The sequence below is a fragment of the Nuphar pumila genome, chromosome 15, assembly GCF_984573655.1.
Source record: "Nuphar pumila chromosome 15, dmNupPumi1.hap1.1, whole genome shotgun sequence".
NCBI lineage: Eukaryota > Viridiplantae > Streptophyta > Magnoliopsida > Nymphaeales > Nymphaeaceae > Nuphar > Nuphar pumila.
The window spans coordinates 45,919,055-45,940,264 of NC_143263.1; the positions used below are offsets into that span (position 1 = coordinate 45,919,055).

The 21,210-nt window shown below is 37.8% G+C and overlaps 2 protein-coding genes across 2 annotated transcripts; both read right to left on the reverse strand.

Annotated features, from left to right (window-relative positions):
* Window positions 1–1,686: 1,686 nt before the first annotated feature.
* Window positions 1,687–3,006, reverse strand: LOC149815315 (uncharacterized). Its single transcript, XM_089990069.1, has 2 exons — window positions 2,781–3,006; window positions 1,687–1,958 (listed from the first exon to the last, which is right to left on the reverse strand). Exons 1-2 carry the CDS (start codon window positions 3,000–3,002, stop codon window positions 1,872–1,874), a joined length of 309 nt encoding a protein of 102 aa, XP_089846195.1. The 5' UTR covers window positions 3,003–3,006; the 3' UTR covers window positions 1,687–1,871.
* A 16,089-nt stretch (window positions 3,007–19,095) lies between these two features.
* Window positions 19,096–20,674, reverse strand: LOC149815316 (uncharacterized). Its single transcript, XM_089990521.1, has 6 exons — window positions 20,600–20,674; window positions 20,439–20,522; window positions 20,054–20,238; window positions 19,806–19,944; window positions 19,665–19,724; window positions 19,096–19,236 (listed from the first exon to the last, which is right to left on the reverse strand). Exons 1-6 carry the CDS (start codon window positions 20,672–20,674, stop codon window positions 19,096–19,098), a joined length of 684 nt encoding a protein of 227 aa, XP_089846647.1.
* Between the last annotated feature and the right edge of the window lie 536 nt (window positions 20,675–21,210).

Here is a 21,210-nt window from a genome sequence, read left to right on the forward strand (position 1 = left end):
TTTATTTAATTCAATTTTATGTGAGTCTCCTTTGCCTGCTTTTTTTTTAATTTGATATGTTTCTATCCTCAAATTTGGTTGTTTATCTTGTATTATAAACATGACAAGGGAACAATGACAAGATTCTCAAGTTATTTTTGCATTTCAATAGTCTATTCTATTTTTTTATGTAATTTAATTTCATGTGAGTCTAATATTTGCTTGCTTGTTTACCTCTATCCTCAAATTTGGCTATGTAGAAAATTGTTCATCTTGTACTATAAAGATGACAATTGAACAAAGTGTCATGGAGGTACCAACACCTACCGGTTCATCTAAGAAAGATGTAGGACATATACATGCTAACAATAGGCAGATTGAAAATGCTCTCTCTAAGTTGCTCACTATTAAATATTGTTTTTTCATAAACAATACCCATTGGTTGATGGTTTATGCTATGATGTATAAAAAAAGCTTGATAAGTGGATAAACAGGAAACCTGCTCTTTGGTCAAGAGCATGGGTTTCTGATTTAATTCACAAAAAATGCAACAATAGTAAGATGAGGCTGAGATTGATGCAATCAAATAAGAAACCTCAGACCGCACTAAGAAAAGAGGCTTTTGTAAGATTTTTTTTTGCAAAAAAAATGGTTGATGCATTTCTGTCGACATTCATCTCTACCATCCATGAAACATACAAATAAGGGGATGTTATTGAGCAGTCAATGCCATGACTTTTGATTCTCCGATCATTACTAATCTGCAAGCCCAATCAGAAGAAGCAACAGACATAGCCACTTGTAGTGGCAATGATGAGATAGAGAGAGAAAGGGTAGACACCATGAGCATGGAGTGGGCAAAGGAGGAACCTCAACAAATAGAGGAGGCCAAGGTTGAGGTAGAGGAGAGGGTGGAGAAGAAAGAAGATATGCCTCAAGCAAATAAAGAGGCCAATATTGAGGTGGAGAGTGAAAGTGTGGGTCGTAAGAGGGCAGATAAGAAACCTCAACAAAAGGAGGAGTCAAAGGCTGAAGTGGAGAGTGAGAGTGTGGGTCGTGAGAGGGCAGAGGAGGATCGTCAACAAATAAAGGAGGTTGAGGTGGAGTTGAGAGTGGAGAGGGAGGATAACCAAATTACAATAGAGTATGAGAGTGATAAGAGGGTAGAAAAGAGGGAGATACACAATTATCCCATGGGGGAGGAAGTGCATGCTTCCATAAAGAGATCATAATGGGTCACAAAGTCCAGTGCTCATGGATTGGTACTTTTTAAATTTGTAGATATGTATGCAATAATAGATCAGTTATTTATTAATGTGTAGTTGTCACTACAACAGAGCAGTAGATTACCGACGACCACCTTTCGTCGCTAATCCGTCGCTAATCCGTCGCTAACCATGTTAGCGACGGATTAGCGACAACGCGGCGACAGTATGCTTACGTCGCGAATATTTCGACGCTAACTGGCGACGGAATTATTCCGTCGCCAAGTCCGTCGCTAATTGCGACGGAATAACGAGCGCTATATTCCGTCGCCAATCCGCCGGTACTAAACGGCGACCACGGCGTGGCGACGGATTTAATTCCGTCGCTAAGCCGTCGCTAGATTAATATGAATAGCGACGGAATCATCCGTCGCTAATCCGTCGCAAAAACGAAAAAAAATAAAAAAAAATTTATTTAAAAATTAATTACGGAGAACTGTACAATTTATATTTCCTGTACAATTTATATTTCCTGTAAATAAAAAACAAACCACACAAAAAAATTCATATAACAAGTATCTATAATAATTAATCGTTCCACCTTAAAACTAAGAAGTTTAATTATTTACAATTCAACAATTACAATTAGGAAAAATAAAAAAAATAGAACTTCTTCAACACAGTCCTCTAATCATCGCCAAGATTTTGTGCGTCTTCTTGTTCATTGTCTTTATCTGTCCCTTCAGCTCCACTACCCTGATTATCGCTAGCAGCCTACACAAGAAAAGAACAGTCAGTATTGATAAACAAAATATAATGAAATAAATTACACACTATATGTGATTCTATCATGTGCTCATGTGTGATCTAAGGCAATAAAAAAACTCTATATGTGATTCTATCATGCTCATATGTGTGCTAAGGCAGTCAAAAAATTGAATATGTGATTATAGCATGTTCATATGTGTTCTAAGGCATATAAAAAAACTCTATATGTGATTCTACCATGCTCAGATGTGCTTTAAGGCAAGCAAAAAACTATATATGTGATTCGATCATGCTCGTATGTGTGCTAAGGCAGTAAAAAAATTGAATATGTGAATATAGCATGCTCATATGTGCTCTAAGGCAGGCAAAGCCAAAAATTTTATATGTGATTCTATCATAAATGATATATAACATGTTCATATGTGTTCTAAGGCAGTTAAAAAACTCTATATGTTATTATAGCATGTTCATATGTGTGCTAAGGCAGTCAAAAAACAAAATATGTGATTATAATATGCTCATATGTGTTCTTAGGCAGTAAAAAAACTGAATATGTGATTATAGCATGTTTATGTGTTCTAATGCAATCAAAAAAACTTTATATGTGATTCTATCATGCTCATATGTGCTCTAAGACAGACAAAAAGTTAAATATATATATATGTGATTCTATCATGCTCATATGTGTGCTAAGGAAGTAAAAAAATTGAATATGTGATTATAGCATGTTCATATGTGTTCTAAGGCATCTAGAAAAACTCTATATGTGATTCTACCATGCTCAGATGTGCTTTAAGATAGTCAAAAAAACTATATATGTGATTATACCTGAGAGGGACCTGGAATCGAAGATCCCCTATCCTGAACAGCGGCCTTGATCTCATTTCGGAGAAAGGGGGCGACGGTGTATTGGAAGTAGTTATTCAGTGATTCATTAATGATCTCGCGTACATCATCACCGGAAAGAATAGTCGGCTGCTTGGAGCTTATGTCGGCGCAAGAAGTTGGTGAGCCGTAACTGGAAGAACCAATAACTGGTGAAGTGTTCATATTACTCCCAAACCCGAACACGCGACCTTTTTTGGGTTCACCTGCTGCAGTCACCCATGCTGTAGGATCAAATGATGGATGCTGAGTAGCGTCTTCACCATATCGCTCTACCATTTGTTGCTCATATGCCTCCTACAAAATAATGTTTAAAGTATTCATTAATAATTAATGATAACATTATGATGACTTGCATATATATTGCAATGATTATTAATAGAATTAATACATACCGTTGTCGTTCTCGCCTTCTCTGATACGAAGACTCCCGTGGTCTTCCGTTTATGTGTTTCTACAAACACATCCTTATATGGTACACTGCCTCCTTTTTCTGCTTCCTGCGAAGTTAAATGACAAAAGATTTAGTACACAAATTTGCAACTATACTTATAAAATTAATATTATATATTGATGAGTTACCATTTTCTTTAGGTGGCTCCCAAATGTCTTAGATCCACCTGTGTGTAGATGGGCTTCGGGCATCTTCGATCGATTTTGTGAAGCCTTCGCAGAGCGATTTTTAAATGCATCTCCCGCCCACATATCGCACATTTCATCCCAGTAATCTCTCCTGATAGTAATAGGACCATGGCCCTTCCACAGTAATGGATCATCTACTACGCCAGATGCTTTTTTTGCTGCAGTCTTCATAGTGTGCAGCATGTCTGCAAATCGATTGGCAGCCACCTTCTGCCACACCTTCCTTGCATCATTTTCTTCCACCGTAGTTGCAAAGCGATTCGAAGCCTACAAATATTTTCAGAAAGTTAGTAGACATTGCTTAAATAAATTAAATATGAAACACATTAACTATGAGGAACAACTGTATACCATGAATGAGGACCACAATCTGTTTAATACCTCCTTTGGGTACTCTTTCCATTGAGCAACTGGTCCTGGTAGATGTTGAAGAAGTGAATTCCTAATCTCCCGTACTACTTCTTGTGGCTCAAACCTCGTGCTGCACATGAATTGTTACACAGTAAATATCAATATAAAATATTTAAAAGATATGCAATAATTGAAAACAAAATACTTACGGTCGATTATCGATATACACTATTCGAATGAGTCTTCTTGTGCCAGCCTGTGAAGACCCTGTTTCCTGTGTTGGCTGTTGACTTGTGCGATCAACTGGTGTAGGTGGGTCGTATACAGGCGCAACATCATCTGTAAAAAAATACACACCAAGTTCTCAGAATGTGCATTTGAACTAGTCAAGCATCTAATTAGTTATATGATATACCTATCACAGGAGCCCGTGAAGATGAAGGTTGAGCCTGGCTACTACTGGATGAGCGACCACTATAACCTCCACGAACCATATTCTAACAAATAACATATGTCATACAATACATTCAAATAATTCACATCAAGTATTACAATGCATTCAAGTCATTCACATCAAGCATTGTAATGCATTCAAATAATTCAAATCATTGACATCAAGTATTGCACTAATTCAAATCATTCGTTAATTGCATAAATTATAATACATTCAGATAAATTACAATGCATTCGAATCATTCGTATCAAGTATTACAATACATTGAAATAAAATTTTTAATCATTCACACCAAGTATTGCAATACAACTCACATCAAGTATTACAATGCATTTAAATAGAGGTTTGTAGTATAAGATTTTTTTCACTAGCTTGAGAATTCTTCCTCGTCACTAGTTTGACTTTCTTCTTCTTCTTCTTCTTCTTCTTCTTCTTCTTCTTCTTCTTCTTCTTCATTGTTTGCCCATCCACTTGGTACATCATTTGGATCACATTCCTCTATGAATGTTTCATCAGCCAATGGAGATATGACATGCATATCATGCGCAACATCGTGACCATAAGCGAAGTCACAGACATCATCTGATTGATAGTAATCACTGTCTTCAGCTAACTCATCTTCTTGTAACTGATCATACTCGGGGTATAGTTTGGATTTCACCTTGCAAACTGCCCACCATTCATTTCTATCTGACTTTTTTATACTCGGATATGAAGTATAATAAACTTGTTGAGCTTGCGAGGCTAATATGAATGGTTCATATGTTCCAAACCTGGATTTATGATTCACCTCCACAATGCCTGAAGCTTTGTCGAGTCTTGTTGCAGTTGGATCAAACCAATGACACTTGAATACCGTAACCCTGTTATTCATGCCTAAGTAAGTCAACTCCATTATTTCCTCTATAACACCGTAGTAATCATGTTCATTTTCACCGTAGCTGCTACCCTTGACACACACGCCACTATTTATCGTTGATTTGTTTATACCGTAGTCTTTTGTATGGAATCGATAACCATTTACGATATACCCGTTGTAGCATTGCACAACTTTGGTCGGACCATTTTCTAAATCACATATTCCTTGATCTTTAACATCACCATGGCGAACCTACGCACAGACATAAACAATTATTGTGATCACGATCAATTAAGTAACTTAGTGTTGTTTATAAGTACAAAATTTATGTTAGCTTCTTTACCAACTGTTTTAACCACTCCACAAACTTAGTTTCACGTTCTTTTTGTACTTCTGCATTAGTGAGATGTGAAACTTTGCTTTGCAACTCCAGATCAAATCGTCTGCAAACCACAAATACTTATATTACCGAGCCATGTATCCACATATAGAACATAAAAGGATTTATAATTGAGTTGCATATACATATACTTACTCGATGTATGGGTCGATCGCTGAACAATTAAAAAGAATATAGATGTGTGCTGCATCTTGCTCTCGATCTGTCAATAGCCTTGATCGGCAACTACCAAATGCATGCCCAAGTCGTTGAAATATCGACAGCTTGTCAGCTACAGTTACTTGTTCTCCATCATCGTTACGGGGCGGGCATGTGTAACGTGTTGAAATATGAGGTTCGAAGTACATAGATGAGAAATTTGAAATCTCTTCTAAAGTGTACGCCTCACAAATAGAGCCTTCTACTCTTGCTTTATTACGAACCTTTTTTTTTAGGTCGAACATGCATCTGACAAGAATATACATTTCAAATTTTAAATATCTGTCATTAAAGAGACAAATATAAAAAAACATATACCTTTCAAATGGGTACATCCATCGATATTGCACAGGGCCACCAACCCTTAGTTCATATGGCAGATGTATGATCAAATGTTCCATAACATCGAAAAATGCTGGCGTAAATATCTTTTCTAACAGACAAACAGTGGTGATGACAGAGTCCTCGAGATTCTTTACATCTGATACAATGACCTCCGATGCGCACAATGTTCTGAAAAATCCGCTCAACTCAGACAATACCCCCCATATAGGTTTGTCTAACATATCATGGAATGCTAGGGGTATCAATCGTTGCATAAAGATATGACAATCATGGCTCTTCAACCCATATAACTGTCCATCGTCAATCTTCACAGCCCGAGCAATGTTAGAGACATATCCATCTGGAAATCTCAGTTGTCTCAACCATTGACATACATGTTTTATTTGATCAGGTCCGAGCACGTACTTCGCCTTTGGTTTCAGTACTTTGCCATTATACTCTTTGAGTTCCAATTCTGGTCTTTTACAAATTAATTTTAAATCCATACGGGCCTTCGGATTATCCTTCGTTTTTCCTTTAATATTCATTACTGTATTGAACACATTATCAAACACATTTTTCTCTACATGCATCACATCCAAATTATGTCGTATCAATAGGGTCGGCCAATACGGTAGTTCCCAAAAAATAGATTTTTTCGTCCAATTGTGTTCCTTCCCAAATCCACGGAAGGGTGTAGGACTGCGGGCATCTGTTAATACATCTGGAAAGTATCGCAATCTTCTTAAAATCTCTATGCCAGACAATCTTGAGGATGGACCTTCCATTTCAGTTGTGCCTGCTGTAAATGCATTCTTTTGACGTCGGAACGGATGATCGCTGGGTAGAAATCGACGATGGCAATCAAACCAGCAAGGCTTCCTTCCATGCCTCAATCTAAAAGCTTTGGAATCCTCCATGCAGTACGGACAAGCCAACCTCCCATGTGTGCTCCAACCAGATAACATACCATATGCAGGGAAGTCACTGATTGTCCATAGAACAGCGGCCTTCATGTTGAAATTTTGTTTTTTGTGGGCATCATACGTGGTAACACCGTCATCCCACAGTACTTTTAATTCATCAATCAATGGCCTTAGATATACATCAAGATTTTGGCCAGGTGAGGTCGGACCAGGGATCAACAGAGACAAGAAAAGATTTGGACGTTTCATACACAAGCTTGGTGGAAGGTTGTATGGAGTTACAAATACTGGCCAGCATGAGTATGGAGTTGATCTACCCCCAAATGGATTAAATCCATCTGTACATAGACCGAGTCTAACATTTCGCACTTCCATTGCGAAGTTCTGATGAGTACGATCAAAGTGCTTCCAAGCTTCAGCGTCAACAGGATGCGTGATCTTGTTTTCATCGTGTCGAACTTTATTTGCATGCCATCTCATGTGTTTAGCTGTCTTTGAAGACATATACAATCGCTGCAATCTAGGAGTGATAGGAAAGTAGCGGAGCGACTTGTATGAAACTTCCTTTGATCTCGTGCTACCATTGCCTCTTGTCTTTGGCTTGAACCGAGGATGCCCACATGACGGGCATGATATGTCGTTTTCCTGCCCCTTGAAATACAACATGCAGTGATTTGGACAAGCATCAATCTTTTTGTAACCCATACCTAGAGCGTTGACCATAACTTTCGCACGATAGAAATTTTGTGGCAATTTCTCATCTTTAGGCAACATACTCTTCACAATCATGCACAAACGGTCAAAACATGATTGACTCAAATTATACTCGGACTTCAAATTCATTAGTTGAAGAACTGCAGACAAGATAGTGTGACTCTCACAACCGTTCCAAAGTGGCTCATCAGCATCTCTAAGTAAATCATAAAATCTACTAGCTGCATCGTTTGGTGATTCTTCATCTACGACAGTTCTTACATCACTAGAACTCATAGCAGAACCCAGTTCTGTTCCTGCAGCATCAAATATCAAATTCGTATATGGATTATCGTGCACCACATTCACCCGTGCATCAAAATCGTTTCTAAATTCTTCTCCATGAAACGTCCAGTTCTGATAATCACTCACAAAACCCTTCCTGTATAGGTGATGTCTAACGCCATGAGGTTCTACAAATCGATTATTCTTACAAATCTTGCAGGGACACCTAATCCGACCTGTGGGATCTACCGTACTGACACTTGCCGTTGCAAATTCAATAAAACTGTCGACACCATCCATATATTCATGCGATAACTCATTGTCTACTATCCTACGGTACATCCATTCACGGTTTGCAGTCATTCTGTCGTATGATGTTACGAATAGTATCCTAACCAGTTAAAATAGAACCATCAGAATACTATGATGAAGAAAATATCAAATTTATCATGCAATATATGATGTCATACAATCACAAGAATTATGATGCATGCATTGATAACTTAATATTTTCATGTGCAAACTATTCATGACACGATACATTCATTTGAAGCATGCTTTCAGTATACAATTTCACATGGAAGACATAATCAAATTGAAAGTAACTACATGTAAGCATGGATACAATCACATCAAACATTGCAATACATCGAAATAATTCATATCAAACAAATATCAAACATGTACCTGCAGCAAACACACTTCAATATCCCACTAACTACTACCATGCATAGCATGGACTCCGTACTCCAAAAATAAGAACACTTCCATATTCATACATTAAAATCATGCTCAGCATGATCTCCGAACTCCAACAAAGTAGTCATAGATATCAACAACTAAGTGAGTGTGTGAACAATAAAGTGTTATATTCAATAAATTAAATAACATGTGATGCGCTTGCATCACTTACTCACCACGGGTATTTACCCGATTTGCATTGTTTTTGTCACTTACTTACCACGGGTGGCGGGGCACAAGCAAGTTCTGTTGAGAAATCTGCAAAAAAAAATGATGTTTTAAAATGAAGTCACCATGAAATTATTCGACCATATTAAATCATAAAACCTTAAAATACAAGAAAATAAATTATAAATAAACCAAAACATCATAAACTATAAGAAAAATAAACCATAAAATTAAATAAAAAAGCCACAATTTAAACCTTAATCAAACAAGGAAAAAACCTGCCCAAATCAAATACAAAAAAATCCTTAATCAAATTAACTAAAAAGTATTAATTAAAAAAATGTGATTTAAATCCCTAATTATAGAAAATAAAAATAAAAACTCTAAATAAATAAAAAAAACCTAATCAAATTAACTATAAAAGCCTTAATTAAAAAATTTTGATTTAAAGTCCTAACCAAATTAACTAAAAATCCTTAATTAAAAAAATTATGATTCAAATCCCTAATCATAGAAAATAAAAATAAAAGCTCTAATCAAATCCAAGAAAACCCTAATCAAATTAACTATAAAATGCCCTAATTTTTAAATTTTGATTCAAAGCCCTAATAAAACAAAATCAAATAAAAAACCCTAATTAAATTAACTACAAATAGCCTTAATTTAAGAAATTTGATTCAATTGCTTAATAAATGAAAATCAAAATAAAAAATCCTAATCAATGAAAATCAAAGAAAACTAAACAATAAAAATAAAATAAAAACCCTAATTTCTGAAAAAAGAAAAAAAAGAGCAAGAAACCAGGGGGTCGACCCCCGGCCGGACACGGCAGGGGGTCGACCCCCGGCCGGACATCAAAAGGGGTTGACCCCCTGCCGGACAAGGCAGGGGGTTGACCCCTGGCCGGAGACGGCAAGGGGGTCGACCCCGGCCGGACAAGGCAGGGGGTTGACCCCCTGCCGGACATCAAAAGGGGTTGACCCCCTGCCGGGGTTGACCCCCTGCCGGACACGGCGGGGGGTCGACCCCCGGCCGGACATGGCGGGGGGTCGACCCCCCCCCCCCCGGCCGGACACGGCAGGGGGTCGACCCCCTACCAGGGTTGACCCCCGGCCGGACACGGCAGAGGGTCGACCACCTACCGGGGTCGACCGCCTGGCAGAGTCGACCCCCTGCCGGAAAACGCAGGGGGTCGACCGCCTGGCAGAGTCGACCCCCTGCCGGAAAAAGCAGGGGGTCGACCTCCAATCCATTTACGTACCTGCGGTTGCTCCGGGCAGCGACGGCGGCAGCGGAAGGTTGACGGAAGGAAGAGGGCGGCAGGAGGGAGAGGGCGGCGGGCGGGAGCAGCGAAAGGAGAAAGGAAAAAGAGGGCTGGGATTAGGGGTAATGCGACATATAGCGACGGCTTAGCGACGGATTAATTCCGTCGCTAAGCCATCGTAATTCAAAAAACAAAAAAGGCGACAGAAAATATTTCGTCGCCTAGGCCGTCGCTATGTTGCGACGGAATCTTAGCCGTCGCAATTCCGTCGCTAACTGTCGTATTTATTGCGACAAAACATTCTCTCGCAAAATCCGTCGCTACTTAGCGACGGATTTTGCGAGGGAATAAAATCTGTCGCTAGTTTCGTAAAATTCTACAAATATAGCGATGGATTCATTTCTCTCGTTAATCTGTCGCTAAGTAGCGACGATATAACTCCGTCGCTAATCAACTATTTTTTTGTAGTGTGTAATTAAGAAACTAAAATGAATCAATTCTAATATTGTATTTAATGATTAAATTATAATATGTGAGTGTATGTGAATCATGTTTATAAGACAACCAGTTATATATTGCAATTCATTATCAAGTATTCAATTATTGATGTGTATGCAATAGTAAGTTAATTATTTGTTGATGTGTACTGATGATGCGTTAATTACTCATAAACATAATATATTTTTATTACATAAATGCATCATTTATAGGCTTAGAACTCTCACTTAGATGCATTTAGATGTCATTGAGCTATGGTTTGAATTTCGTTCAAATCGAACTTAAAATGAGAGAGATATCGTACTTTTAGTGAAATGGGTCAGACCTCACGGTGATACGGGTCAAAACGGATCCAATTGGCCCATCTAGGCCATGGATCAATGAAAATCACATCAAATCCAAATCATTTTAGACCCAAAACCATTTTTTGAAATAATTTGCTAAAAACCCCTTCAAAAACTAGGTGCCTAGCAAATAAAAATATTTTAATCCTTTTTTTTAAAATACAAAAAAGAGGACTCTTGACCTTAAAATCAAATTAGCAAACCCTAATTCGTGTTCTTGCCTTGGGAACCGTGCTGCCCCAGCTCGCCCTCCTCCTCTCCACCATCTCCTCCTCTTCACCACTGTCCCTTCCATGGAGTTCTTCCTCCATTGCTAGCCATTTCCACCATCGCCATTATCGCATCCTCTTCTTTCTTCTATACTTCTTCTTCCTCACCGTTTTTCCACCTCTTCCTTCTTCGATTTTTCTGTGTGCTAATCCTTGTCTTTGCTGTGTAGGTGAAGGTTGCAGCCACATAAACGAGTTCCAGCCAGCCGGCGTGAAGCCCACGCCGTCCGGCCACCGGCCCTTCCTAGCCGGGCTCCTTCCCCAATCGATTGACTTCGAATTGCCTCCACCACTACAAGAAAAATGTTAATTAGCGACGGAAATTTGCGACGGATTTTTTCCGTCGCAACTTTGCGACAGATTAGCTAGAGAAAACTTTCTTCATGAATCCGTCGCTAAGTAGCGACAGATTAGTGATGAACGTTGTTTCATCGCTAAGTCGTCGCTAATTAGCGATGGATTAGCGATGAAAGTTGTTTTATCGCTAATCCGTCACTAATTAGCGACGGATTAACGACAATGATTTTTTCATCGCTAATTCTCAATACAAGAAAAACATTTTAGCGAAAGATTTAGCGAGGGAATTTTTTCGTCGCTAATTAGCGACGGAAAAATTCCCTCGCTAAATCCCTTGCTAATTTTCGATTTAACAAAGCGCGAAATTTTCCCTCTCTTTACGTTCAAAATTTAAATCGGCCGCGCTCGATTTAAACCGCCTTCTTCGGAGGACGACGACGTCGGAGAGCATGACGGCGATGGAGGACGGCGACGCCGAAAGATGACGACGTCGGAGGACGCTGGAGGATGGCGATGCCGGAGGACGGCGACGCCGGAGGATGCTGTCTCACGGAGGATGCCATTTCACGGAGGACGGCGACGAGGCAGATGCAAAAGCGGTGGCCGGAACCTCAGCTTTTGGCAGCTCGTTGGAGCCGAAGATGGCGGTGCCAGCAGCTGTAGTGGATGAGAAGAAGTGGCCGGCCTCTGGACTGTCAAGGAACGACAATATTGAAGACGGAATGTTGTCTTTCTCCTCTGCGATCGTCCTTTCATCCGGAGTGAAGTCGGAGGGAGACTCGAACCACTTTAACCTCGAGGCATCGGTGCGGGAGGCCGGTTCACGGAGGACGGCGACGCCGGTTCACGGAGGATGACAACACCGGTTCACGGAGGACGGCGACGCCGGAGAGCATCGGTTCACGGAGGATGGTTCACGGAGGACAATGACGCCGGTTCACGGAGGACGGCGACGCTGGAGAGCACTGGTTCTGTGCAATGCCTGTCGGGTGCGGTATAAGTCTGGCTTATTGCTGCCGAAATACCGTCCGACATGGATCAATTTTTTTTAAAATTTAGCGACAGACATTATCCGTCGCTAATCTATCGCAAATTAGCGACGGAATTAACGACAGATAAGTTTTTTCGCTAATTAGCGAGAAAAAATTCGCGATGGTCTCTATCCATCGCTAATCCGTCGCTAAGCCGTCGCTAAACTGTTTAGCGACGACTTAGCGACGGATTAGCGATGAATAGAGACCATCTCTAATCCACAATTTTCTTGTAGTGCACCTTCGACACTCGTACCTTATGCAGCATCCCCTCCAAACGCAGCCATGGACAGAGAAGCCACACCTCATAGTAGCAGTTGGAGGAGCATGTCCGGTCTAGTGTGACGTCCACACTGTCCGGAATGTCGACCCTCTCTTGTCGGCTTCTATTCCCCCATTTCTCAACTCGGCACCCGTCAACGCTGCAACTTCGTGTAGCACAACACCCATGGTAGATGCAAGGTCATTTTTCTTCGCTTGAACCAACTTCTCTTCGTGCCCCTCCAATCCTCGGACTGTCGTTGGGCCACAGTAAGTCTTTCTCATCTCCCTCTCTTTTAGAGTAAAACCCAATTGCGTGTGATGTTATTTCTTTTGTTTTCTACGTTTTTCTGAATGTTTGTCAGTCGTAGATTAATGTGTTAGTGCTTGAACCAGCACGTAAGTCGAATTTAGCCTTAAGTTGTTCATGGTTTTGAATTTGATTTAATGCATTTTCATGTTTATAGCCTCAAACGGTTGGACTTGTTCTAGCCGGCTGAAAGGCCTTGCTTAAAATTCTGTTTTAGGTGCTTAAAATAGATTACTTTACATTTTATATTAGCATTTAGACAGTACTTTTAATCTGGTAGGTGTGCTCTCTTTAGTTGGATTTGCAGTTTTGACTTGAGATTTATTCGAACATCTAAAACCGGGTAGAGTGATTCTACCCGATTTTCGTGTTTTAATGCGAATTAGATTTCTATAACTAGTTTATTTGCTACAGCCATAGATGTGTTTAAGTTCAATCCTGTGATTAATTGTTTATTGTTGAAGATGTGTTATGTTTTGAGTAAGTTCTGCTCAGCTGATAAGACTTTGGTGGAAGATGCCCATCCGAGTGTAGGTGTTTCACCGTTAAGGGCTTAGATAGTAATTTCTGTCAGAAGCTTGTTTGAACAGTAGGTATTTATTACATTCTATTACTTTCTCTGAGTTAATTTAGTATACACTTGGGTATTTGCTGAGTTTGATTAGATAATGGTTCAATGTTAAAAATCGCATGGTGTTAGGGTTATTTTCACTTTATCCGATTTCTATGTGTGTTCAAGTATGTTTTAATGTGTTGATCTTTTGTTTGGTAGTTAGATTTAGTTATTCTACTTGCACTCAGTAGGTTAATTCAGCATTTGTTTATAGTTTTGTTGGTTGAATAGTTAGATGATTTAGGTAGTTTATGTATTGTTCCTAGTCGAATATAATTGTATGCTATTTGAAGTGCATATGGTGTGTTAGATTTAATTGGATGCTTTGTGGTTCTTAGCATAGCTATTGCAATCATTTCCTAGTTGTTAGCAACGTAAATTAGATTATATTAGGACTGTTTCAACGGGTTTTATTCAGGCAATTAGTTTGGCATGTTTTAGAATTCAATAGGTCAATTTCTTGTTACCCAATTTGGGGCATTCTGTAAAGAATAGTTGAGGTTATTGATTGTTGTTTGCATTTTGCTTTATTAGTAGGTTCTTAAATGTTTTCCATTTCATTTCTTGAGTTAATTCAGTATTAAGTTGCTTATTTGTTGTATGTTGTTAGGAAATTAGCTTAGTTTTCATTTTAGCATTGTTAGACGTCGTTTCCCTTTTATCGATCCTTGCTATGCATAGTAGGTTTGTTTAGCAATTGTCCTTTCATGTTGGATGATTTCATTGTTTAGCAGTATAGTTGAGGTTAATCATTAGTATATGCATGTGTCAGTTTGATAATTAACATTTTAGGGTTTATTTTCTTCATAGTCTTGTCCATCGCACAGTTTGAATTTCTAGATAGGCTCATTTCGTATTTTTGTCTAATATTGTGACACTTACATCCGAAGCTCCTAGAGTGACATTCAGGATCCGTAAGCTTTGCTGAATTCATGATTCTGTCAGGAATACAACAAAACAAAAATCGCCCCAATTAGACTCCGTTTAGAGTGTCTATAAATCATTTTCCGACTGTCTATCAGAAATTACAGTTTCGCTCAGCGTGGGGGCAAAATAGTCATTCATAATTTTTTATAGTTTTCTAATTTTAATTTTTAGTGTTTTATTAGGTTCCTAACATTAGTCCAGAGTTAATGATAGTGTTAGGATAATTAGTTTAGGAAGTTAGCTCTGGTATTTTCACTACAAAAAACCTGTGGATTAGCGATGACCTAAATCCGTCGCTAATTCGATGCTAATCCGTCGCTAAATAGATTAGTGATGGATTAGCGTCAGATTAGAGATGGATAGCTTCCATCACAAAATTTTTGACGCTAATTAGCGACATAATATATTTGTCGCCCATTCTGTCACTAGGTAGCGACAGAATGTATCTATCGCCAGTTTTGTCGCTAAGTTGCGACAGAATAACAAATGCCAACATTCGTCGCAAGGTCGTTGTTACTATATGACAATTTTGGTATTGCGATGGATTTATAGTCGCCGTTAATCAATTGCTACATTCAACGCTGATAGTAATTAGCAATGGATATATCCGTCACTAATCCATCGTAAACAAGGAAAAAAAATTAAAAAATAATTGAAAATTAAATATCGAGAAAAAAATTCTCGTAATACAATTTATATTTCCTGAATAATTTATATTTCCTGTGAATAAAAAACAAAGTACACATCAAAATACATATAAAAGGAAACTAAAACAATTAATCGATCCATTGTAAAATTCACAAGTTCTAATTATTTACAATTCAACATTTACATTTTTGAAACAAAAAAAAGGTAGAACAAATTCAACACATGAATCTAATCATCGCCAAGATTTTGTGTGTCCTCTTGTTCATTGTCTTGATCTGTCCCTTCAGCTCCACTATGCTGATTATCGTTAGTAACCTACACGAGAAAAGAAATGTCAGTATTGATAAACAAAATATACTGAAATAAGTTATACTCTATATGTGATTCTACCATGCTCATATATGTTCTAAGGCAGTAAAAAAACTGTATATGTGATTCTATCATACTCATATGTGTTCTAAGACAGTAAAAAAATAGTATATGTGATTCTATCATGCTCATATGTGTTCTTAAGGCTGTAAAAAAACTTATATGTGATTCAATCATGCTCATATGTGCTCAAAGGCAGTCAAAAAAATGTATATGTGATTCTACCATGCTCATATGTGTTCTAAGGCAGTAAAAAAACTTTATATGTGATTCAATCATGCCCATATGTGTTCTAAAGACAGTAACTAAATGGTTTTTATGATTCTATCATACTCAAATATATGTGCTCTAAGGCAGTAAAAAAACTATATATGTGATTCTATCATGCTCATTAGTGTTCTAAGGCAGGCAAAAAACTGTAGATGTGATTATATCATGCTCATATGTATTCGAAGGCAGTTAAAAAACTTTATATGTGATTCAATCATGCTCATATTTGTTCTAAAGGTAGTAAAACAACTTTATATATGATTCTACCATGCTCATATGTGCTCTAAGGCAGTAAAAAAACACTATATTGATTCTATTATGCTCATATATGTTCTAAGACAGTAAAAAAACTTTATATGTGATTTTATCATGCTCATATGTGTTATAAGGCAGGCAAAAAACTTTATATATGATTCTATCATGGTCATATGTGTTCTAAGGTAGGCAAAAAACTGTATATGTGATTCAATAATGCTCATATATGTTCTAAAGGCAGTAAAAAAACTTTATATGTGATTCTACCATGCTCATATGTGCTCTAAGGCAGTAAAAAAATTGTATATGTGATTCTACCATGCTTATATGTGTTCTAAGGCAGTAAAAAAACTTTATATGTGATTCTATCATGCTCATATGTGTTCTAAGGCAGACAAAAAACTTTATATATTATTCTATCATGCTCATATGTGTTCTAAGGCAGGTAAAAAATTGTATATGTGATTATATCATGCTCATATGTGTTCTAAGGCAGTCAAAAAAACCGTATATGTGATTCTACCATGCTCATATGTGCACTAAGGCAGTCAAAAAACTGTATATGTGATTCTGTCATGCTCATATGTGTTCTAAGGCAGACAAAAAATTGTATATGTGATTATATCATGCTCATATGTGTTCTAAGGTAGGCAAAAAAACTTTATATGTGATTCTATCATGCTCATATGTGCTCTAAAGCAGTCAAAAAACTATATATGTGATTCTATCAAGCTCATATGTGTTCTAAGGCAGGCAAAAAAATATATATGTGATTATTCATGATCATATGTGTTCTAAGGCAGTCAAAAAAACTGTATATGTGATTCTATCATGCTCATATGTGCTATAAGGCAGTCAAAAAACTGTATATGTGATTCTATCATGCTCATATATGTTCTAAGGCAGGCAAAAAACTGTATATGTGATTATATCATGCTCATATGTGCTCTAAGGCAGTCAAAAAAACTGTATATGTGATTCTACCATGCTCATATGTGCTTTAAGGCAGTCGTAAAACTGTATATGTGATTTTACCATGCTCATATGTGTTCTAAGGCAGTAAAAAAATTGTATATGTGATTCTATCGTACTCATATGTGTTCAAAGGCAGTAAAAAAGCTGTATATGTGATTCTATCATGCTCATATGCGTTCTAAGGCAGTAAAAATATTATACTGAAATATCATATAAAAGGTCAGTATTGATAAACAAAATATATTGAAATAAATTATATGTAATGCACCTAAGTTAAGGCAATCAAAGTTATATGAAATTTAACAACATGCAATATATCACATGAAACTTTCATACATGTGAGGCACCTGCAAACGAAGCTCTCCTGTTTTGCAAAAAACTGTTGAACTCATCCTAGAGAACGTCGACAATTGTTTCATGGAAGTAGTCACGCTTTGTGTCCTTAACGATCTCGCGTACATCATCCCAAGAATCATTCGGATGCTTGGAGCTGATATTGACGGAAGAAGTCTCTGAGCCATGACTGAAGGAAGCAACGACTGGTGAGGTGTTCATATTACTCCTAAACCTGAACGCATGACCCTTTTTGGGTTCACCTGCTGCAGTCACCCATGCTGCAGGATCAAATGATGGATGCTGAGTAGATTCATCGTCATATCGCTCTACCATCTGTTGCTCATATGACTCCTATAAAATAATGTTTACATCATGTCATCTTATGTGTTTAGTTGTCCTTGAAGACATATACAATCATTGCAATCTAGGAGTGATAGAAAAGTAGCGAAGCAACTTGTATGAAACTTCTTTTGATCTCGTGCTACCATTGCCTCTTGTCTTTGACTTGAATCGATGATGCCCACATGACGGGCATGATATGTTGTTTTCCTGATCCTTGAAATACAACATGCAGTGATTTGGACAAGCATCTATCTTTTTATACCCCATACCTAGAGCGTTGACCATAACTTTCGCACGATAAAAATTTTGTGGCAATTTCTCATCTTTGGGCAACATACTCTTCGCAATCATGCACAAACGATCAAAACATGATTGACTCAAATTATACTCAGACTTCAAATTCATTAGTTGAAGAACTGCAGATAAGATAGTGTGACTCTCGCAACCGTTTCAAAGTGGATCATCAGCATCTCTAAGTAAATCATAAAATCTACTAACTGCATCGTTTGGTGATTCTTTATCTACTGCAGTTGTTACATTACTAGAACCCATAGTAGAACTCAATTTTGTTCATGCGACATCAAATATCAAATCCATTTATGGATTATTGTGCACCATCCATAAATTTCATGTGTTGATTTCAACTCTTGTCATTTTCAACCAAAAACTGATCTGGACATGAATGTCAATGTCATGGATCATGGGTACCGAGGGAAACTAAAAGAAATTTGGAAACTTTGGAATACGTGGCACCAAAAAACCATGGAAGCAACACAGATGGGAGTAGCAATTATTACCATTACATTGATACTAAAATAGCAGAGTTCCGTACATGAAGGTTAGAGGAGAAAGGCCATGTCTATGGTAACCAATGCTTTCTCTTGAGCTTAACATTGGGGAAAAGAAATAAAAAAAAAAGAGGACGAAAAAAATGGGGGCTGTACAAATGGATACCTACATGAAGTAGCTCAGTACCTTCCTCTTTCTGGAACCACCTTCGCCCGTACAAATCGTTCCACTGGAGCAGCTCGTTCATATTTGCAGACTCTGACGATACACTTGCGCATACCTGCCATTGTTAAGCGTTAGTTTCAAAGGAACGGTACAATGACAAAACAGTGTAAAGATTTTTTTTCCACAAATCATATGAATTCTCCACCCATTGATTTGAACAAATGGAATAAATTATTCAATTTAAAAAACCAGGCTCAAAACAGTAAACAAAGAGCATGGGTATAGAGTAACTGTTCATGTGCATATCTCAAGTCATCCACGCTGAGGGGACGGATATCTGCACCAACGCTAGGTGCTGGCGACGGTCTACCCTCTGCTAATGATAGGCTTTTCTCCTGCAAAAAAGATTAAAAAAAAAACAGTTTGAAAAAAAACTCGAGAGAAAGAGTGCAGAATAAACACCATGAACCAAACATCAAGTTTCTCCCAAAAAACTAATGTCGCAGGAATATCAGTAGAACAAGTCTTGTTAGAAGGGCTTGAATAGTATTTATTCTTCAGCACAGATTCACAGTTAGGAAAGAATTATATGAACTCTTCCCCTCTTTGGTTTCTTATGGAAAAGCATTCTCTACGAACCCAAGAGGAATTGAAGAATAAATAGTAAGTAAGCATGCCAATGAGCCCAGCCTAATTATTCAGCTTATTGTTTTTGCATTTTCATAAACATATAACATATAGCATATAGCCAAAAAACAGAATAACAAAAACATTCAAGTTCTTGAAGTGATCTTTCATGATTCATGGACTTAAATGCACTGACCTTCTTTTCCTTTTCCAGAATTTCTCTAATAGGACAATGAGCAGCTGACACGCAGAGATTCTGAAACAAAAAGGTAAATTAGATGAGATATTAAAGTAACCAAGTTCCAAGATAATTAAGATGAGTGGCTAAAAGGATCACCTTCAAATCGCTTCCAGAATATCCATCAGTCATACTAGCAATTACTCCTAAATCAACATCAAGTGCCATGTCTTCTTTACCTAATATCACCTTGAGGATTTTCTCCCTGTTTACTGCATCCGGTAAGTTCACCATTAACCTGCAGGTATTGTTTATCACCGAGTCCAGGATATCAGCAACTAGAGCAAGAGGATTTATCATCCAGAGAAATCGTACACAATTATCAATAAGAATGCCAAAATATACACCTCCGCGGAAGCCTCCTAATGACTGCCTCATCGAGATCAAAAGGTCTATTGGTAACAGCAAGTACCAAAACGCGTTCTTTATCTTTAGTTCGCAAACCATCCCAGTTAACCATAAACTCATTCTTCATCTTACGCATGGCTTCATGTTCTCCAGGATTTTCTCGCCTACTCAACAAACTGTCGACCTATCAAAAAGTTCAAATAAGTGATGCGGGAAAGTTTGGAACACCTAAAGTATGGCAGTCCACAGAAGACTATCCAGTCTATGTAAATGACTCAAACAATAAAAAGGTCAGCAGCCACGAATAAGCATACAAAAATATAGAAATAGCAAAATACATAGTTATGCAGGAATTAGACACTTTTATTGGTGCATAAGACTAACCTCATCAACAAATATAATACTGGGAGAAATTTTACTTGCAAGGGAGAAAACAACTTTAACATACTTTTCTCCTTCACCAAACCACTGCCACCAAAAATAACATAAATTTAAACAGAAACAATAACTAAAGATGCACATAACTCATCAGACGCATCAAATACCTTGGATGCAATACTTGACATTGATCTGTTGATAAAGTTTGCACCAACTTCTGTCGCCACAGCTTTAGCTAGCATTGTCTTAATTCCCTGTTCCCGGTGGACCAAAAAGGAGTATTCCCTTGCAAGGCTGGTTAAGTGACATAAGCAAAACATGAATTATAGTATGTACAAGACAATGCACTCATATATGATTCATCAATTAGATGAAATCATTATCTAAACCCTAAAACATCTCCTAATTGTATAATAATCATATGCTGAAGGATAAACCATTTATTGAGATCTACAGAAAGACACCATGCTAGGCCATTGTGTGAACGTACATCCGCCCACAAACACAAGAAAAGCTTAGTTGTCCATTTCATAAGTCATGAGATAAATTAAGATGTATAACATGCACAGATCAAATTAAACGTAAGGATCAGTTTTTGAAAACTACTTTTGCATCTAGCATATCCATGTGGTCTAATAGGCATGAAGACTTTCAAATTTATGTAGAAAATACATGCTAAGATCCATAACATTGGTTTATTCTCAGGCTTTTGCTTAATAAAGTAAAATATCTTTTCCAGAAAAATGTATTTACCTTACCAAGCATCCTTATCTTTCAC